The sequence below is a fragment of the Monodon monoceros genome, unplaced genomic scaffold (genome assembly GCF_005190385.1).
Source record: "Monodon monoceros isolate NGI ecotype Baffin Bay Population unplaced genomic scaffold, NGI_Narwhal_1 Super_Scaffold_6, whole genome shotgun sequence".
Classification (NCBI taxonomy): Eukaryota; Metazoa; Chordata; class Mammalia; order Artiodactyla; family Monodontidae; genus Monodon; species Monodon monoceros.
Genome location: NW_021703783.1, coordinates 62485789 through 62507038, shown reverse-complemented (window position 1 = coordinate 62507038; position 21250 = coordinate 62485789). Strand labels below are relative to the sequence as shown.

The window sequence follows — 21250 nt, the reverse complement described above, 5'->3', positions numbered from 1 at the left end:
CTATAAAGAGAGGGGAGGGCTTCCCTGGTGGCGCAGCGGTTGAGAATCTGCCTGCCAATGTAGCGCACACGGATTCGAGCCCTGGTCTGGGAAGATCCCACATGCCGCGGAGCAATGAGGCCCGTGAGCCACAACTACTGAGCCTGCGCGTCTGGAGCCTGTGCTCCGCAACGAGAGGCCACGACAGTGAGAGGTCCGCGTACGGCGATGAAGAGTGGCCCCTACTTGCCGCAACTAAAGAAAGCCCTCGCACAGAAACGAAGACCCAACACAGCCAAAATTAAATAAATAAATAAATTTTTTTTAAAAAGAGAGAGGGGAAATTTTAAAAGACCATATGCAAAATGATCAGAAATCAGAATGAATTGAATTTCAACATTCTGAAAGTGATTTCCAAACTATAATCAAGATTTCAAATTTCTCCCTCCTATGCACTCTTGAAACATGGGTAATCATTAGTCAAATCCATTTCACCTGCCTTCACTAACCAAGGTCGTTTTAATTGTTGCTACCAAAGATTTGCATGTACCCCAAGCAACATGTAGCCTAAACAATAAGATGTTTGCCCGAGTTATTTTCCAGGAACTTGGTGTCAGGGGTGTCTAGTTTGAGTTAGCTGGTTAAGACTGGAGAGGACCCCTTCCATTCCAGCTTGCTCCAATGTGCAAGTGTGGTGACCTTTTAACGTCAGAGGGCTGAAAACACCCTCAGATCATGCTAAGTGCCTCCATTTTGGAACGATTCCCCACACCTTTTTCCAGTCACCTTTCCCCAAGCTTCCACGCCTCAGGCCACCCTGCTTTTTTATTCTTTATCCAATAAACACCCCAAGACCCTTGCCTTCAGGGAGATGGATCTGAGATTTGTTCTCCTGTATCCTCGCTTGGCTGCCTAATAAACCCTCTCTTTGCTGCAAACCCCGGCACCTCAGCATTTTGGCTTGCTGCAAGATGGGCAAAATGAACCTAGTTTGGTAACACTCTTTCCAGGAAAATATCTTCCCTTTCCAGAAAGCACTATAAACAAGCACTGCCCACATGATCAGAGCATCCAATAAGCTTTTTAGAGCCTATCTCTCAAGTATGAACAAAATTCAAGGACTGCTAGACACTTCATGGGACCTAAGAAACAGGGAAACCAATACAGGAGAGAGAAGAATGAAATTCTCCAGGAAGATGGTGAATAAAATCCTAAGTGCTAGGTGTACAGTAGGCGCAAAAACAACCACTCTCAGTTGGAACAGGAAAATGAAGAACTGAGGAAGGGACATCTCATGGGAAGGAAAGAGAAACTGAGAGATTGTCTCATGTATCTGACCATATTGAGAACAGTTGTTTAGAGATACTTTGAAGGAAAAAATGATTGAAGTATAGAAAATGCAGCAAATGAAAAATGGGATAACTGTTAATTCTATAAAATTGTACAGAGAAATAAAATCACAATAACATATTAGGCTCGGCTCTCAACAATATTTATATAAATATTTTTCATATATGTACAATATGTAAACGACAATAGTATAAAAACCACATATTTAACCAATAACGGTGATATAACTATTAGGAGGAGAAAAGGAAAGTGTGTGTATTTGTGTGTGTGTGTGTGTGTGTGTGTGTGTGTGTTAGGGGCACGAAGGATAACATAACAGATGACTTCCCATTTTCCATAGTAAGAAGTGAAGAAATAAGTCCTAACTTTGATAAATAAAGAAATAATAGCACATTTTGACATGTTAGGTAAAAGCCAGAAGAAACAGCTAAAAAAATTGAAGTAATTGCCTTTGGGGCATCAGACTCCAGCTGGGGTCAAGGAGCGAAGGAAAGAGGGGCTATTTTTTGGCTTCATATATCTTGAAGAAATCTTTTAAACTAAGTACATGTATTATTTTCATTAAAATAAAATTGAATTTAAAGAAGAAAAAGAAAAGAATCAAGAGCATAAAAAGATATATGCATAAAGATATTTATTAACACACATCTTTTAAAATACTGAAAATATTTTTTAAATCTAAATTTCTAAAACAGGGTACAATTAAATAATTTCAGTATTCCATAGTTGGAACAAATACAGCTAACAAAATCTGTGTTTGTCAAGAACATTTGACGTGGAAATAAAGTTCTGGATATAATATTAGTTGAAAATGCGGGAAATAAAATTATGCATAGTAAAATTTCAAATTTATGTGTATAAAATCCGGAGGAAAAAAATTAGAAGGAAATATATGAAGCCATTAGCACTGATAAGCCTTGACTGATCATTCTGATAGTACTTTTTAGACTTCTTTGAATTTTTTCAAATTTTCTACAAAAGAGGTGAACAACTTTTACAATCGGGGAAAGATGACATTTAAAGTAAATGGATTTGTTAATGTGAAAGCAAATTCCACCAACCAAACAGGGCCAAGTAAAAACAATTATCTATTAACTCTGGAAGCACAGTTGAACATTGTGTGTTAGGATCACACAATTATCTACTTGACACCTTAGTCCTCAAAAGGATCAGACACTGGACAAGAACATTTCAATGAGAGAGTCAGAAGATGTTTGAGTGATAAACCCAGCAACTCGTTCCTAGAGTGGATGAGTAAAGGACAATAGGGGACTGAGCCCTGTATGAACTAAAAACGCATGCCACTAACTTCCTTACCTAAAGAGACCTCCAATGTTTTAGCCTTATGTCCCATAAGTTAACTTTCAATAGACTTCATTTCCTTTTGAGGGCACAAGGATTTGTTGCTGTTGAAAAGCTTTAGGGCCTACTTTTGAATATTTGCCTCGTCTAAGAGAGGAGGAAAATTTAGGCAACTCCAACATAAGTCGGAGGGATTCAACAACAGAGATTCAAACAAATGATAGTTATGGAGGGTTTTAGCTTTAGAACAGGACAGCACTGCAGTTTTCTAGCTGTGTTTTGAGATACCAGAAAATTCAGAGGAAGACAACAGCAGGGAAGGAGGTCCCTACTTTCTTACTTCTACCAGAGCTACTCTGCAGCTGCATTTTGAGATGTCTCCTATGAATTCTTTTGAAGAAAGAACTCTGCAATTAAGAACTAACTCTCTGAGCTCAATCATATAGTATCAGTCTACCTAGAAATTAGCTGCCTGTCTCCACATCCTTTAGCCTGTGTTTATATAATTCATACACTCCATTTAATAAATTCCAGCCCCCAGATTAGACCGAGGTATGTGATTTTAAAACATCCAGATGGCCATCACACTGGACATGTCAAGAAGGAAACATACACGAGTAATATGATTGATGCCTGAACCTACCCTCTCTTCAACATGATCAAATAAAACGTGAAGAATGAGTATGTCAACTGGAGTTGATATTATGACATCCATGATATAGACATTTCTGTGTTGCCTACATGTCCCTACCATATGGATGCAAACCTTTCTTCTCCCAGTCCTAGGCTCCATCTTGATAGAAATATACTCAAAATAGCTACAAATTTGGCCCATCCCATTCAGAACCAGCCCCTCTTCTTCCCTAGTCAGGGCCCTAAGTATTCATGCTATGATTACTATATATTTTCCATGATTTGTCCAGTACTTTAAAAATACAGACTTGGCCAGAAATAATTTTTAAGTTAATTATGTCCTAGAATCACCTACCCATACAGTGTACCGAGGCTCCAAATTACCACAGTCCTTCGCAAAAATGTAAGAACAGTTTCCTGGGAAATAATAGTAGATGCCATCAAAAGTTTCAAAGTGGTACTGTCCCCAGCTTTTGCAAATCCCATCTCTGCCACTGCCCATGTTTGGCACTGAAAAGAAATAGGATAATATTTAGTAGAATAAAACAAATTATACCTGTTTCTGGCAAGGTTCAGTCATGCTAGGTAATTCTAATTTTCATTAAAATAAATGTTTTCTTCTTTGGTGGACAATATCACAGGGAAAAATACCTAACAAAATTACCAACTGCTCTCAAAACTATCAAACTCTTCTGAAGAAAAACATGGTCTCCAAGTTGTTTTGAAGAAAGGATTTATGTTAGAAACTTCCTTAATTTTTGCTTCCAAACAAAGACTCTGGAAGAGAGGAAGAGAGGAGATAATGATAAAGTAAAAGAAGGTGATAGTGATAAAGCAAATATAATGGCTCAGAAAGAAAGAAATGTCACCACTAAGTGTTCTAAAAATTAACACTGACAGTGTTCTAGTCTCTGTAATTCTTTCAAAAATAATAGCATCCACAGAGAAAATTAACCACTGACCAAAAAGTCAAGTTTAGAAGCCTGGGACCTGGGGATGGGGAGCATTAGTCATCCAAAGTATGCTGGAATTTAGGAATTCATGACTTCAAACTGGTCACATTGTAAGCAGTGTTTGTCTTAAAGCATACAACTTTATCTCCTGTTGCTTTCATGCCTATCTCCCTTTATACCTTTGTGGGTCACCTTCCGTTCCATTTTGATTTTGTGGACCCTTCCTTCTAGATTAATATGAAAATCAGTGACATTTACGGAGCACTCAAAACGTGTAACACATATTGGTTAAGACATTAAAATGTGTTAATATACTCTATAAAGAGCATAAAGATAAGGCACAATCATTTTATCTTTTCTTTTTGTAATTTACCTAAATGTATTAGGCTTGGCCAACTTTGGCCTTTTCAAGAAAAAACAGAGTTATTCATTATTCAGGCAGTCTTCTCTGATAGTATGCCTTACCTCTGTTGCATATTTTCATAAAATCTTGCACTTCCCTTTACAGAACGTCACAAGTGTAATTACTGTGTATCTGTTATGTGTTGGTCCCCCTCCTCTAGACTGTAACCTCCAAGAGGGCAGAAACTTGTCTATATTACTCACTCTTCCCAGTGCCCGGCCTGGGATCGAGTAGATGCTCAATAAATACTCATTAAACAAATGAATGCTTTTTAGTCATTATTGATGTAGGGTCCTAACCTAGACATCATGGATAAAAATATTTTTAAGAACCTTCTGCCTTTGAAGAGCTCTCAACACTATTTCTCTTTTATGTACAGAATGTTCCATTAATTCAAAGTCAAAAAGAATGAGTGGCTCCAAATAACAAATCTAATTTATAAAGCAAAAGAGAGATGAATTGGAAACCTGGTTTTAATGGGCCAGTACCATTTAAAATGGAAAAAACACTTGAATCGCATCAAAAACAAAATAAAATACTTAGGAATAAACCTGACCAAGGAGGTGAAAGACTCATACACTGAGAACTATAAAACATTGATAAAGGAAATTGAAGATGATTTAAAGAAATGGAAAAATATCCCATGCTCTTGGGTTGGAAGAATTCATAGTGTTAAAATGGCCATACTACCCAAAGCAATATACAGATTTAATGCGATTCCTATTAAATTACCCATGACATTTTCCACAGAACTAGAACAAATAATCCTAAAATTTTTATGGAACCATAAAAGACCCAGAATTGCCAAAGTAATCCTGAGGAAAAAGAACAAAGCAGGAGGCATAACCCTCCCAGACTTCAGTCAATACTACAAAGCTACAGTAATCAAAACAGCATGGTACTGGCACAAAACCAGACATATGGATCAATGGAACAGAATAGAGAGCACAGAAACAAACCCACACACCTACGGTCAATTAACCTTTGACAAAGGAGGCAAGAATACACAATGGATAAAAAGATAGTCTCTTCAGCAAGTGGTGTCAGGAAAGTTGGACAGCCACATGTAAATCAGTGAAGTTAGAACGCAACCTCACAAAAATGGCTTAAAGACTTAAATATAAGATAGGACACCATGAAACTACTAGAAGAGAACAAAGGCAAAACAATCTCTGACATAAACCATACCAATGTTTTCTTAGGTCAGTCTACCAAGGCAACAGAAATAACACAAAAATAAACAAATGGGACCTAATAAAACATAAGCTTTTGCATAGCAAAGGAAATCATAAACAAAATGAAAAGACAACCTACGGACTGAGAGGAAATATTTGCAAATGATGCGACTAACAAGGCCTTAATTTCCAAAATATACAAACAGCTCATACAACTCAATAACAGAAGAAAAAAAAAATCAAAGAATGGGCAGAAGACCTAAATAGACATTTCTCCAAAGAAGACATACATATGGCCAACAGGCACATGAAAAGATGCTCAACATTGCTAATTATTAGAGAAATACAAATCAAAACTTCAATGAGGGGGCTTCCCTGGTGGTGCAGTGGTTAAGAGTCCGCCTGCCAATGCAGGGGACACAGGCTCCGGCCCTGGTCCAGGAAGATCCCACATGCTGTGGGATCTAAGCAACTAAGTAGTTGTGTGCCACAACTACTGAGCCTGCACTCTAGAGCCCATGAGCCACAACTACTGAGCCCATGTGCCACAACTACTAAAGCCCGTGTGCCTAGAGCCCATGCTCCACAACAAGAGAAGCCACAGCACTGAGAAGCCTGCGCACTGCAACGAAGAGTAGCCTCCGCTTGCCGCCACTAGAGAAAGTCCGCACGCAGCAACGAAGACCCAATGCAGCCAAAAATAAATAAACAAAATAGATACAACAATAAGGAAATTTTTAAAAATGTTTAAAAAAAAAACTTCAATGAGGTACTACCTCATACCTGTCAGAATGGCCATCATTAAAAAAAATCTACAAATAACAAATGCCAGAGAGGGTGTGGAGAAAAGGGAACCTTCCTACACTGTTCGTGGGAATGTAAATTGGTGCGGCCACTATGGAAAACAGTATGGAGGTTCCTCAAAAAACTAAAAATAGAGTTTCCATAGGATCCAGCAGTCACACTCCTGGGCATATACCCAGACAAAACTATGATTCGCAAAGATATACATGCACCCCTATGTTCATAGCAGCACTATTCACAATAGCCAAGACGTGGAAACAACCTAAATGTCCATCGACAGATGAATGGATAAAAATGTGGAACACACACAAACACAAACACACACACAATGAAATATTACTCAACCATAAAAAAAGAGAATGAAATAATGTCATTTGCAGGTACGTGGATGGACCTAGAAATTATCAAATTAAGTGAAGTAAGTTAGAAAGAGAAAGACAAATACCATATGATATCACTCATACGTGGAATCTAAAACATGACACAAATGAACCTATCTATGAAACAGAAACAGGCTCAGAGACATAGAAAACAGATGTGGTTGCCAAGGGGGAGGGGGGCAGGGGAGGGTAGGATTGGGAGTTTGGGACTAGCAGATGCAAACCATTGTATATAGAATGGATAAACAACAAGGTCCTATTGTATAGCACAGGGAACTATATTCAATATTCTGTAATAAGCCATAATGGAAAAGAATATGAAAAATAATAATATTGTAAATCAACTCTAATTTTAAAATTAAATAAAAATTTAAAAACAGAAAAGAAAAGAAAAAACACTTGAGGAAACAGAGTTCAGTGAGAAGTTAAAGTGGGCATACTCATTTTCTTTCACCTTGTTTCAAAATTACTGGAAATAAATTGTGGATACTCTAGTTAATACACAACATTATTGTACCAACTCCCAAAGAATGAACACTAATACAGCAAATTATGCCTTCATGTTCTCCACGGCATCTCATAATTCTCTCATAAGTATCCCTGAAACTTACCAATCTGGCACCGTGTCCCAAGTGCCTGAAATATTTGACAGTCACATGTACCAGCCTTAGAACAGAAAGCTCCGTTAAGGCATTCATGAGGACAAGAACCTGAAGGGCAAAAAAATAAGTTATCTTCTGGTGTGCATCAGTTTTTATAAACATAAACCTGTCAAGATTTACCTTGGACTAACAGTAACCTCTGTTAACTAAAACAGAACCCTGGGCCTATTGCCTTGATGAGCTAAAGACTTAAGCCCCGTAAGTCTCTATCTAGTTCATTTCATTATGTGTGCCGTGAAACAAGAAAGACAGGCTTTCACATCTCAAACTACCCTGAGAGCAAAGGTTAGCCTCCTTCAAGCAATTGAAAGGTCAAGCTCCCATGTAAGGAATCCCTGTCCCAGATGATGAGAACCAGAAGTACACAAGCTGCAGATGATTCCCTTGACGGAATTTGGCACGTCTGATCAGCTACTTCTCCAGGAGCAAATGTTGTATTAAAGAAAAACGTCCATCATTAGCTCAAGGGATCAGGCACAATATATAACAGAACTCACAAGGAAACTACTTTATTAAGAGAATGATTAAACATTCCATTTGAAGTTTGTGTATTAATCCTCAGGCTTAATTACAAATGGATGCATTCTTTCTGACCCATAGTTAATTTTAACGGGGCAGAAGCCAACGTCACTGCTGGTTGTCACCAAAAATATTCTTTCTTTCATGGAGAGAAAAATCACCCCCAAGAATTATGTTGAAAAGAGGAAGAAAGAAACTATGACCTCCTTAGTGAGTTTTAAAACTGCAGATGAATCACAGTGAAAATTTTTCCTGTAATAAGGAGAACACAAGAGACAACTGGCAAAACTCAAGCAGAAAGGATTTAAGTAACACATCAATAGAATTAGAGAACATCTCTGAGTGACCATAAAGTGTTTACTAAAGATTGGCCTTCTCCGGAATATGGTCAGGTCATGAAAGGCACTTATGTAATTGCGGTATTTTAACCACAGCTCTGCAGAAGGCAAGAATTTTAAAACTCTATTATCCTTTCACCTTAAAATTCATTGATCTAAAATGTCTCTACATTTAAAGACATACAACTCTCTAAGTATATCTTAACTGAGGAGAAATGAGCTGCTTTAACTTTAATCATAAATATAGATTAAAATGATGTTTTTCATAAATTTAAATGCAGTTTTCTTTTTCTAGGGGGTCATATATATCTTCAAATTTTATCTTAGGTTACAATCTTGTATTTTTCCAATCAATAAGTGTCAAAGTAATTATGTAAGCAAATGTATCTCCTTCAAAAATTTAGTTACAACCCTGTGTATTCTCCTGAAAACAGATATCAAAACAAAACTAGTCATAAATCCCTGCTATTTTAAATGCAACAAAAAATTCAAATTGAATTTCAAACTACCATTAGCATTCTGCTAAATGGAAATGGAAAATTGGTAAGCAAAAATAGCAATGTTGGGATTCCCCAGTGGCACAGTGGTTGAGAGTCCGCCTGCCAATGCAGGGGACACAGGTTCGTGCCCTGGTCCAGGAAGATCCCACATGGCGCGGAGCGGCTGGGCCCGTGAGCCATGGCCGCTGAGCCTGCACGTCCGGAGCCTGTGCTCCGCAACGGGAGAGGCCACAACAGTGAGAGGCCCTCATACCGAAAAAAAAAAAAAAAGCAATGTCAAAGAATCAAGGAGCCAGTAATTGATTCAGGAAAAAAGCTCCTGATACCCAGTGATATCTTTCCTGGTCATATAGTTATCAGCTTTGTCTAACTGCTTAACCTTGTGTATTTCCAAATATAATTCAAATTTCTATATGAAGTAAACAAACTATTACTAAGTACTATTACCACCCTGGCTCAGTTTCCTTCATGCATTATGTGGAAATCATTGAGAGTTGATTCACTATATCCCCCAAAAGGGTCTTTTGAGAAAACAAATACAAAAACATAGATGTAGCACTAACCTTTTATTTTACTCTCACCCCAATTAATAGCTTCATGGAAGAAATATCTTGGAGAAGTTGCTTCAAACTTTAAAAGAAAGAAATCAGAATTCAAGAGAATTAAATTATTTAATTCAAGACAAACATGCAATTGGAAAATCTGGAAAACAGCTACAAACACAGAAACTATAGAGAGCTGACTCCATATTTCCTTGGGTTATTGAGGCAAAATCTTGGAGAGGCAGAAAGGGCTCCTCTAAGGTTGTAGTTAGATCTGATTTCAAGGTTGATTTTGCTTCTTACCTGAATTTGACAAGTCCTTTATGCTCTCTGACCTCAGTTCTGCCTCCCTGCCCTCCGTGGAAAAGAGCCTGATCAGAATCTAATCTTTGCATTAACTGACTGCTTTGCCTGCAGGAGTAGCAGTTTTTTAATACTTTCAAGTGCAGACGGGTCTGGAGAAAATGCATGGGACCAAAGGACCAACAGACAGTGATGTACCCACTTCCTGCAGCCCCATCTGTGCAGACACCATCCACAGAAGCCTCTGCTGCTGAAGTGTGAGTGTGACACCCTCAGTCTCCAAAGAGCTGACACTTTAAAGTTCATAGAAATTTAAATGTATCTGTTTATAGAGCCCAAGGCACTTCAGGGTAATCATTAAGATCATGAATTATAGAATCAAACAGATCTGGATTAGAGTCCTGATTCTGCCATTACTAAGGCAAGTTTCTTAACTGCTTAGTGCCTCCTTTTACTTGTCTGTAAAATGGGAACAATGACACATATATACTTCACTGAGTAGTTCAAACAATAAATAAAATAATGTATATAAAGATTCCAGCATAATGCCTCACACATAAAAAATTAGCAAGAAAGAGATTTACATTAATCTAAGCAACCCAGATAAAACCCTAGGATTTTTAGAGGTAATATGGAATAGTAGCAAATAGCTGTGGATTATTAAAACTAATCAATTATGGATTTTTACTCCAACTTAATGCGAATTTAGTGTATCATCTTGGGCAATGTCCTTTCCAACAGCATTTTTACATTCACCAGAATACACATTCCCAAAATTTGCCTCATAATTGTCAAATTGAGGACCAGATGATGTTAGAAAAACTGGAAAGAGTGAAGGATAAGAAAAAAGGGTGATAAATATTATCCAACATAGTTTTGGAAGTTTTAGCCATAGCAATCAGAGAAGAAAAGGAAATAAATCCAAATAAGAAAAGAAGAAGTAAAGCTGTTACTGTTTGCAGATGACATGATGCTATACAGAGAATCCTAAAGATGCTACCAGAAAACTACTAAAGCTAATCAATTAATTTGGTAAAGTAGCAGGATACAAAATTAATGCACAGAAATCTCTTGCATTCCTATACACTAATGATGAAAAATCTGAAAGAGAAATTAAGGAAACACTCCCATTTACCATGGCAACAAAAAGAATAAAATACCTAGGAATAAACCTACCTAAGGAGACAAAAGACCTGTATGCACAAAACTATAAGACACTGATGAAAGAAATTAAAGATGATACAAACAGATGGAGAGACATACCATGTTCTTGGATTGGAAGAATCAATATTGTGAAAATGACTATACTACCCAAAGCAATCTACAGATTCAATGCAATCCCTATCAAACTACCAATGGCATTTTTCACAAAACTAGAACAAAACATTTCACAATTTGTATGGAAACACAAAAGACCCCAAATAGCCGAAGCAATCTTGAGAAAGAAAAACGGAGCTGGAGGAATCAGGCTCCCTGACTTCAGACTATACTACAGAGTGACAGTAATCAAGACAGTATGGTACTGGCACAAAAACAGAAATATAGATCAATGGAACAGGATAGAAAGCCCAGAGATAAACTCACGCACAAATGGTCACTTTATCTTTGATAAAGGAGGCAAGAATATACAGTGGAGAAAAGACAGCCTCTTCAATAAGTGGTGCTGGGAAAACTGGACAGCTACATGGAAAAGAATGAAATTAGAACACTCCCTAACACCTTACACAAAAATAAACTCAAAACGGATTAAAGACCTAAATGTAAGGCCAGACACTATGAAACTCTTAGAGGAAAACATAGGCAGAACACTCTATGACATAAATCACAGCAAGATCCTTTTTGACCCACCTCCTAGAGAAATGGAAATAAAAATAAACAAATGGAACCTAATGAAACCTAAAAGCTTTTGCACAGCAAAGGAAACCATAACCAAGATGAAAAGACAACCCTCAGAATGGGAGAAAATATTTGTAAATGAAGCAACTGACAAAGGATTAATCTCCAAAATTTAGAAGCAGCTCATGCAGCTCAATATCAAAAGAACAAACAACCCAATCCAAAAATGGGCAGAAGACCTAAATAGACATTTCTTCAGAGAAGATATACAGATTGCCAACAAACACATGAAAGGATGCTCAACATCACTAATCACTAGAAAAATGCAAATCAAAACTACAATGAGGTATCACCTCACACCAGTCAGAATGGCCATCATCAAAAAATCTACAAACAATAAATGGTGGAGAGGGTGTGGAGAAAAGGAACTCTCTTGCACTGTTGGTAGAAATGTAAATTGATACAGCCACTATGGAAAACAGTACGGAGGTTCCTTAAAAAACTAAAAATAGAACTACCATATGACCCAGCGATCCCACTACTGGGCATATACCCTGAGAAAACCATAATTCAAAAAGAGTCATGTACCACAATGTTCATTGCAGCTCTATTTACAATAGCCAGGACATGGAAGCAAACTAAGTGCCCATCGACAGATGAATGCATAAAGAAGATGTGGCACATATATACAACGGAACATTACTCAGCCATAAAAAGAAACAAAATTGAGTTATTTGTAGTGAGGTGGATGGACCTAGAGTCTGTCATACTGAGTGAAGTAAGTCAGAAAGAGAAAAACAAATACCGTATGCTAACACATATATATGGAATCTTAAAAAAAAAAAAAAAAAAAAGGTTCTCAAGAACCTAGGGGCAGGACAGGAATAAAGACGCAGACATAGAGAATGGACTTGAGGACACAGGGAGGGGGAAGGGTAAGCTGGGACGAAGTGAGAGAATGGCATGGACATATATACACTACCAAACGTAAAATAGACAGCTAGTGGGAAGCAGCCGCATAGCACAGGGAGATCAGCTCAGTGCTTTGTGACCACCTAGAGGGGTGGGATAGGGAGGGTGGGAGGGAGACGCAAGAGGGAGGAGACACAGGGATACACGTATATGTATAGCTGATTCACTTTGTTATAAAGCAGAAACTAACACAGCATTGTAAATCAATTATACTCCAATAAAGATGTTAAAAAAAAAGGGTGATATAGAACGTGACTTCAGGTACAATCCTCTTTTCAACAGATTCCGGTCTCCTTCCTACATGGTAAAAGTTTTATTTTGGCAATTTGCACTGCAGTACTTTTTCTTTTAAAGGGCAAACCGGCCCCATGGCAGACAAAAGGATTCCCACACTCTCTAACCACTTCAAGGCTCTTTTCTAAAGTCCTTGGCCCACATCATGTCTCCAAGTTCATTGTCTCCTGCTTTCATTCCTCCAAGGTTTTGTCCTCACTGTTCAATCTCCTCTTTTTTCCCTTTCCTCCCTCTTCAAACTAAGTCAGACTCACAAAAGTCTATGACTTGGATTCCCTCAAGACAAGTCTTATCCTCTCTTTAGCTATATTGTCTGCAACTGCCTAAATTTAACACAACAACCAATATTACTGGGCACCAAATTCTTCTTACTTTGGTGCTAATGAATCATCACTGATGCTCACTAAAAGTGTATAGTGACTTCAACTCTGTCTCATACAGGCTTATAAACTAGAACAAATTATTTAACCTGTTCAGTTCCCCAATCTGTAAAACAGAATAACAATAACTGCCTCACGGAATTGTGAGGATTAAATGAAATGGGATAAGTAAATCACCAAAAATAGTGCAAGGCACATAAGTGTTGTAAACATGTTACCTACTTTTATTATTAAGCAAAAACTGAATACACTTGACAACATTAGACCAAGGCAAAAACATATAATTTGTTTTTCACTCCATATCCTCTTACCCAACTCAGGCTACACCTCCTCCATGAAAATCACAATAAGTACTTAGCAAACCAGCCTCCTGGTTACCACAGCATCCTAATCTCTGCAGCATTCCACTCATCATACTATAACATTTCATGTTAAGACATGACACACAGCTTTTATTTTTATAACAGATCTGAACTCAGAATGGCACATCTTACATTTATAATTGGGAGCTCTTTCATTTTTTTATATCATACAAATAATGGCAAAAAATTGGTGGTGTCTTAGATACGATGAACAAGTTACACAGAAATGACTTCTTTACAGCTCTGCCTCCACTAGACATTGAATTTCTAAAGAACAAACACCGCTGTTCATGGTTATACCTCTAGCATGGTCCCTTGTGTGTTGTCAACAAATACCAACTGAACCAGAAATAGACATTATGCAAATGGGAATGATTTGCCTCCCAAAGCTGTTTAGAACCATGACTATAAAATATTCTGTTGATGCCCCCCCACATATCCTCTCAGCTCACCTTGGATTTCACCTGTGTCTGGGTTTCTGTGCACACAGAGACCCTCAAGCACCGGCTTCTTTTTGTCTCTGCCTTAGGGTAGAGTCCAAGCAGGACAGACAAGAGAAATGACTTTCAGGGGATTTAAGTCCCCCCAGAAGCTGCCCTCAAGGAATGAGAGGCAGGTGTTGGTGGATAAGTATACCAGCTCCCCCATCCCTTGGAGAAACAATTCTAAAACACTGTACACAGTTCCTCAGAGGGATGCCAGCAAGACTGAGCCCCAGATGCCTAAAGCAGGAAGGCCCCTCATTAACAGAGCTGTGCTGGATTTTCTCCCTTCCTAGTCTCCCTTTCCTCTCTCCCTCACTCCTGCACATACAAACTGTATGCAACCTCTAATGAATAAATAATCTGCCCCTGCTTTCAGGAGAAGAATTTTGAAATGTGATGCAAATGCAAAACAATTCCAAGCAGTGGGTGCATATATTCACATAACCGATGAAAGAGGACAACCCATTCTTCCTCCGTGCTGATTATGTCTCCACAGGAGGGTGAGAAGCACAGAGAAATACAGTCATTAGATGAGAAATCGCTGTAGCGCACAATTACACCATTGACAGAAGTCTGTGTCTACCCTTTCTCTGGTCATTGTTATCTCATTGCCAACATATTCCTGAGTCCTTATGTGCACATCTATCTGTCCATCAGTGCTCCGTCTTCCTAGAGCAGGGGAGTGAATCTGTGGACAAGAATGGCCTCATAACAGATGAAATTTCAGTCCTAAACAGTGAAACGCATGATTGCGACCTCACTGCCCTTCTTTAACATTTCTTCCCTTAAAATTTGTTCAGATGTTAAGTAATGTTGGTGCATGTTCTCTAGCTGCAGGAAAGAGAAGGGCAAGTGTCCAGCTATTCATTCTCTCTAAAAGGGAAATCAAGGCAAGTGTGTTCCTCACTTATTAACAAAAGGGAGGTATTAAGATAATTCTAGGGGGGTAAATTATACAAATTCTAAAAACATCCAAATGGTCAACAGTAGAAGCCCATCCACAGGCTGTTTCATGTGACACCTGTGAGGTTATATTTCACAGGTTCTTCATCTAGTGGGTTCTACCAGAATGCAGTTTTTCTCAAAATTGGATTTTCTGCTGAGTCACGTTGATATCTTTTTGTGGCTAATACGGTCTACTGGCCAACTTGACATTTCTCAGAGAAAAATCATTTTAACCACTTCACATGATACCTAGGTACTTAAGTACACAAAATACTCTGTTTAAGAAAAAAAGTGTTTCCCTTTCATAGACAATCCTTTGCCCATTCTAGTGCAAAGAAAGAGCTCCACTCTTGATAAGAATAAATTAGTTCTGCCTTCTGAATCATCACAACAGCATATCAAATCTGCCCTCTATTTTTTTTCAATTCTCTTTAAGTTCACAAAATATTTAAAAAAACCAGGCATCCATCATAAAATGCTAATAGAAATTGACTGCAATTCAGCATTTGACAAAGACCTTGAATATATAAGCTGTTTGCTACATAAATACTCAAATCATATTACTTTCCAAAGAAATGTCTTAATATTGAGTTAGGATTCTCTATCTTACCATCCATCTTTAACGGAGAAATATTTTTTAAAATCCACCCATTTAAACATTCCAACCATAATCTGAAGATATTGCAATTATGTTATCCAATATCCTTTATATAGAGGGACCCAAGCAAAAAGGCCTCCTCAAATTCAGTGATACCCCACCCCTCTAAAAAAAAAAATGTTACCTCTTCATCAATGCCTGTAATTTAGATTTATTAGATAATATAAAACCCATTTGTCAGGACACTAAGACACCTCTGATGCCCTTTTGTGGTACTTTACTCAGATCACGTACACCTTTCTCGCCCCTGTTTGCTTGTATTTGTCCTATTAACATTGTGCTTAATTTTTAAACCAATTAAAATGTTTTGGCAAGTAGTGAGATTAAATCTCCCACAAATTCTGGGAGCCTATCAGTAGGGAACCGAGGTGAATAGCAAAAAGCATCTGACCACAAACAAGTAAATGTGAGCTAAGCCTGAGCTGGAGGGTCACAGAACAGCACTAGAGAAGTTACTTTGCCTCTTCCTCCTCTTTCCTGTCTTGTTTTTAGCATTTTATTCGCCTCCACAAAGGTCTCATTGTTGAAGTGACAGCAGAGGCCCAAAGCAGGATGGATTGTTTCTCTGCCTCTCTCTCCATCTGAGGCATAACCTACCTGGGCTGCTAAAAGAGCTCTTTTCTGTTGATTTTCATTAAACCCGTTTCTGGAAGAAAACAAAAAGAACTTGTATAGTCAAAGGCCCCTAGGCAACCTGAACAAGCCTTTCCCAAGAGAGAGCTGGTGTTTTCCTCCTGATTTCCATCACTTTATCAAAGAGGTCTTTCTTGCTTTAACATTGAAAAGGTCCCCCTCCCCGCTTTGGAGGGGTTAGATTTGGGTGGTGGCACTGTCTCATTTTACAAAATTTGGGAGTGTCCCCAGATCTCTCCAGTCTCTGATGTAAACTGCATTTTAGGAAGGAACTTTGAGATAGAGAAATAAACAAAATAGTGTAACAGTGTAGCACTAACGTGCATGATAATTTCTCCACATGCCTTCATAAAAGTGGTGAGATAAGTATTCGACAAGTGCAGGTTCACGTTTTTCAAACATAATACTCGATTCTCTCTCTTTCCATGTCTTAAAGGGCCGATTAACATTCATGAGCATAAGCACATCAAACTGTGGGTTATCAAAATCAAACAGTAGAATTTTTGAGTAGAATTCCATTTTTCATTAAGATCAGTTTAGTCCAAAAAATGATTTTCATTATTTACTGCTAGAAACATTTTATTCTTTTATCATTAAAAACGTTTACTCTATGTTAAGAATACAGCACATTTCTAATCAACAATGTACATTAATAATAATATGAAATAGGAAATTACTGAATATAACTTCTTTTCAAATCTTTGAAGTGAAAAATGTCCCCTTAGTATCTACAGTCATTGGACACCACCAAAAACTCCTCTTGTAATTAAAATGGAAGGAAATATTTTTGTTTCATAAATAAGGAACTGAATGCCTAGTAATTTTTAATTTGTGGAAATGTTTTAAAGAACTAAATCTCATGCCCTTATTTTGTAAAATATTTAATTTATTTTTCAAAAGCAGATACACTGACCTGCTGAGCTTTGCTCATTCCAATTATCTTTATGTTTTAGAGGACATAAAGAACAAGAAATACTCACTTTGATGTTCTCGTCAAGATGGATGAAGTACAAATATAACCTGCCAGAGATAAATATATATATATATGAAAAAAATTATCCAAATATCTTGATCACATGATCTGATTATAAAACAGATCATTTAAACCTAAATTCTGAAACTTAGACTGAGTTTTGCTATTAGTTACTTTACATTTTCTAGAGGATTTTGACCAGCAAATTCCCTGTGAGACATCAGGGTGACCAGTAATTCAGAAAGAATGGGCAGTGTACCTTGATTTATACAGAGACATGATACAGTGGAATAAGCACTAGTCCTGAAGTCAGAGATCCAAGTTTTAGTCCCAGTCCTACGACTTAGTAAATGCCAAATTTAAGCAAACCATCACAAAATAACAGTGGTAGCCAAGTTGATCTTCAAAGTCCCCTCCAGCTCTCGCTGCTCTAAGACATTTTCTCCTTGGAGTTTCAGTCACTACTAGGATTGGAAGATAGTGTCTGTGACCTCGCTGGTCTTCTACACTTCAGTAATTTCTCCCACTTCCTCTACAAGCCCCAAAATATACAGCCCTTTTCAGGGACTAAAAATTAATAACTGAATGTAAATAAATGCTTTCTGCCATAAAAATATTTTATAAAAATTAATTTATAAATATTGCTATAATATAATTGAAAATCAATGCTTAGTCTCAAACATTAAAGTCCTTCTTAAAACATTCCTTTACCATTCTTTGGGTTGATGGCATCAAGAAAGTTCAAGTACTCAATGTCTCCTTATCTTTTATAAAATTTCAAATGTTTAAATTACACAACTGTTTAAAATCATTATTTAGAAGAGAAAAAGTTAGAATCAGAGCTTCTTCCAGTACAGCTGCATATCATGATAAAATCATGATTTTAACATTTAAAAAAGAGACTCAGAAAATGAAAACTAAAAGTTCCAAATTATCTATATTATTAAAAATTTTCCCAAAAAATGATCTGGGTGTCATTTAGTATATACCCATCCTAATGACTCGGAAATGTTTTACAGTATAAGAGGAAACAGTTTCTACAATTTACAAGGAAGACTAAAATACAATAAAATAAGGTAAAAGTTTAACATGAGTTCTTACCTTGTAATGAAAACAGCAGTATATGAAGCAAGAATATACTCCAAGGTACCATTAAATTGAGTTTTCTCACAATGTTCATTTCAGTATAGCCTTTCTCCCTGAAATGTAACCAAATTGTTGGTCTTTACTAAGATGGCATCTTAGAAGTATGAGTACTTGTAGAGTGCTCAAATTCTTATAAATATAGCTTTGTAATAAAGTAATTCAAAAAGGAATTCCAGGATTTCTAACCACATACAGCATCTGAAGCTTTAGAACTTGCAGGCAACCCTTTGGCTGAATCTCTCATTAGCAATGCATGGCAGTTTCTTACTGAGCCGGTATTAGTTACACCCTACCCGACTCCTGCACATCATACGCCTTTTTAGCCTATATTAGCCTTTTATGACTTCTAAAGTCAGTAGCATCAAACAAACAAACAAAAAACCCTGTTATCTCCTGATGTTATAAGAGATAAGCATTATTCCTAATTAGTGATCTATTCCATGTTTTATTCATAAAATAATTACTGTCCTTTGAAAGAAGACTGTTTTATTCATAAAATAATTACTGTCCTTTGAAAGAAGACTGTTTTATTCATAAAATAATTACTGTCCTTTGAAATAAAATCCTATCAATCATTCCTAGAATGTCTAGACGTTTTCATAAACTTTTCTTTAAGAATTATAAGTAAACTAAAATTATGTGCATATATTTTCAATTCCAGTCCCATTACAGTGTAGTTTAAGTTGACATATTCATGTGCCCACAGATCTTTCTGTTAAACATTCTGCAATAGAAGCAGAAAATAACACAAAAAGATGATATTCTAATATTTGACTTTAAAAAGAAAATAAAGTAACTCACCTAATCCTGAAAACCCTCCTTCACACCCTGTTTTTCCATCCTCTGGGACAAGTACCCAATTAGACAACAAAAAAGAACTTCTTAATCCAACACTAAGTGCACTCTTCTCTGGTAGCAATTGACTACCTGGATTGGCATTAGAGAACAGCTCTAATATTTCGTAATGAACTCCATAGAGATGATCTAAGCCCCATAAATGAGTGAAGGCCATGATTATATAATGGGTGCACGTTTCCTACAGCAGATCCCATCAGTTACCTGCAAAGTATCAGACTCACTTAACAGATGGGGGCACAGTGGTAAGAAATATCTAACTACACAGGAACTACCTTATGAGACAAAAACACACAGCAGTTCTTAATACCTTGTTGTACTCAGACACTTTTTGTGCAGTGACTTCCTGGTCTTTTCTGTGAAAATATACTTAACATCCTGATGTATTGCATGCCCAACATCTACTATATATACAGTTTATTTTCTGTGTCTCAAACTCAATAATCTTTTACTCTTGCTTTACATGATTTTAATGCCTTTCCATTGCCTACATAATTGCCAATTCTATGAGCCAAGAGAAGATGTTTGCCTATAAATTCATTTTTAAAGCAGGAAAACCACACCAACTCCCCCAAAATATAAGTAGCTATATGCCTACACACACACACACACGTACATGTACACTCATTCTTAAATTTTGATGGATTAGATTAAATAATTTAAGTATAATATGTGTCTAATAAATATCTATTGAAAGGTTATTGGTCATTACTCAAACTAACCAGACAATAAATTAATATAAGTCTAAACAGATAGGTCTAGCTATTTATAGTTACATTCTAATTATTGGTCTAAAAATTATGTATCTACTCAACCACAATCAAAATTAAAATATTCTAGATACTTAAGATGTGAATACAGAATAAATTTAAAAGTTAAGCTTGCCAGGGGCAGGACAGGAATAAAGACGCAGACGTAGAGAATGGACTTGAGGACACGGGGAGAGGGAAGGGTAAGCTGGGACGAAGTGAGAGAGTGGCATGGACATATATACACTACCAAATGTAAAATAGATAGCTAGTGGGAAGCAGCCGCATGGCACAGGGAGATCAGCTCCGTGCTTTGTGACCACCTAGCGGCGTGGGATAGGGAGGGTGGGAGGGAGACGCAAGAGGGAGGAGATATGGGGATATATGTATACGTATAGCTGATTCACTTTGTTATACAGCAGAAACTAACACAACATTGTAAAGCAATTATGCCCCAATAAAGATGTTAAAAAAAAAAGTTAAGCCTGAAATTTGTTTAGAGAGCAATAATTTTCCTCAAAAGAATTTTTTAAATTAAAGGCACCAAACTGATTTACATAGAATGCTCATTAACCCTTTCTGAAAAACATGGAAATGTACATAACAAATATACATTATTAAGTCCCCTCCTTAATTTACAACAGTTTCTCTTATCTTCATAATTTCCCATAAAAATCGACCTAAAATATGAAGATTCTATAAATCATATTTTAGGATTTTTTTTCCCCAATCTGGTAGCTGCTTGACTTAAAATTTGTCACAAGTGACATACCTATGGAAAAATCCCAAATGGAAACCAAAGTTAAATTTCATGGTTCAAAAAAGAAACATTTTGATAACGCTTATAGTTATTTCTAAATACTACCAGATCTTGGTGAAAAAGGATTAGTAAACAGCAATATAAAGCCTGTGAAAAGTACTTCTTTCTAATATAAACTTGGATATTTTACATTCTTAATTCAAATGTAATAACTCTCAACTTTTCATCTCAGATTTCATACAGTATCTTTAAACGTCTGATTCAAAAGCATCACAGCCATTTTCACTGGTTAAAGTTGAAAATTCCAAGGTTATGTCACCTGGCATATTTATTACTGTTATTCTATTTTGAACTCTATG

General features: G+C 36.9%; 1 protein-coding gene across 2 annotated transcripts in view; it reads right to left on the bottom strand.

The window, feature by feature from the left end:
* The window catches only part of OTOGL (otogelin like), a 147525-nt gene extending 128991 nt beyond the window's left edge, over nucleotides 1-18534 (bottom strand). For both annotated transcript variants that reach the window (XM_029206268.1, XM_029206269.1), the window contains exons 1-6: nucleotides 18483-18534; nucleotides 17389-17428; nucleotides 16373-16421; nucleotides 9562-9628; nucleotides 7591-7689; nucleotides 3620-3774 (exon numbers count right to left, since the gene is read on the bottom strand). In XM_029206268.1, the coding sequence (XP_029062101.1) occupies nucleotides 3620-3774; nucleotides 7591-7689; nucleotides 9562-9628; nucleotides 16373-16421; nucleotides 17389-17428; nucleotides 18483-18534 (462 nt within the window). The remainder of the gene's footprint in view (nucleotides 1-3619; nucleotides 3775-7590; nucleotides 7690-9561; nucleotides 9629-16372; nucleotides 16422-17388; nucleotides 17429-18482) is intronic.
* Nucleotides 18535-21250: the final 2716 nt, after the last annotated feature.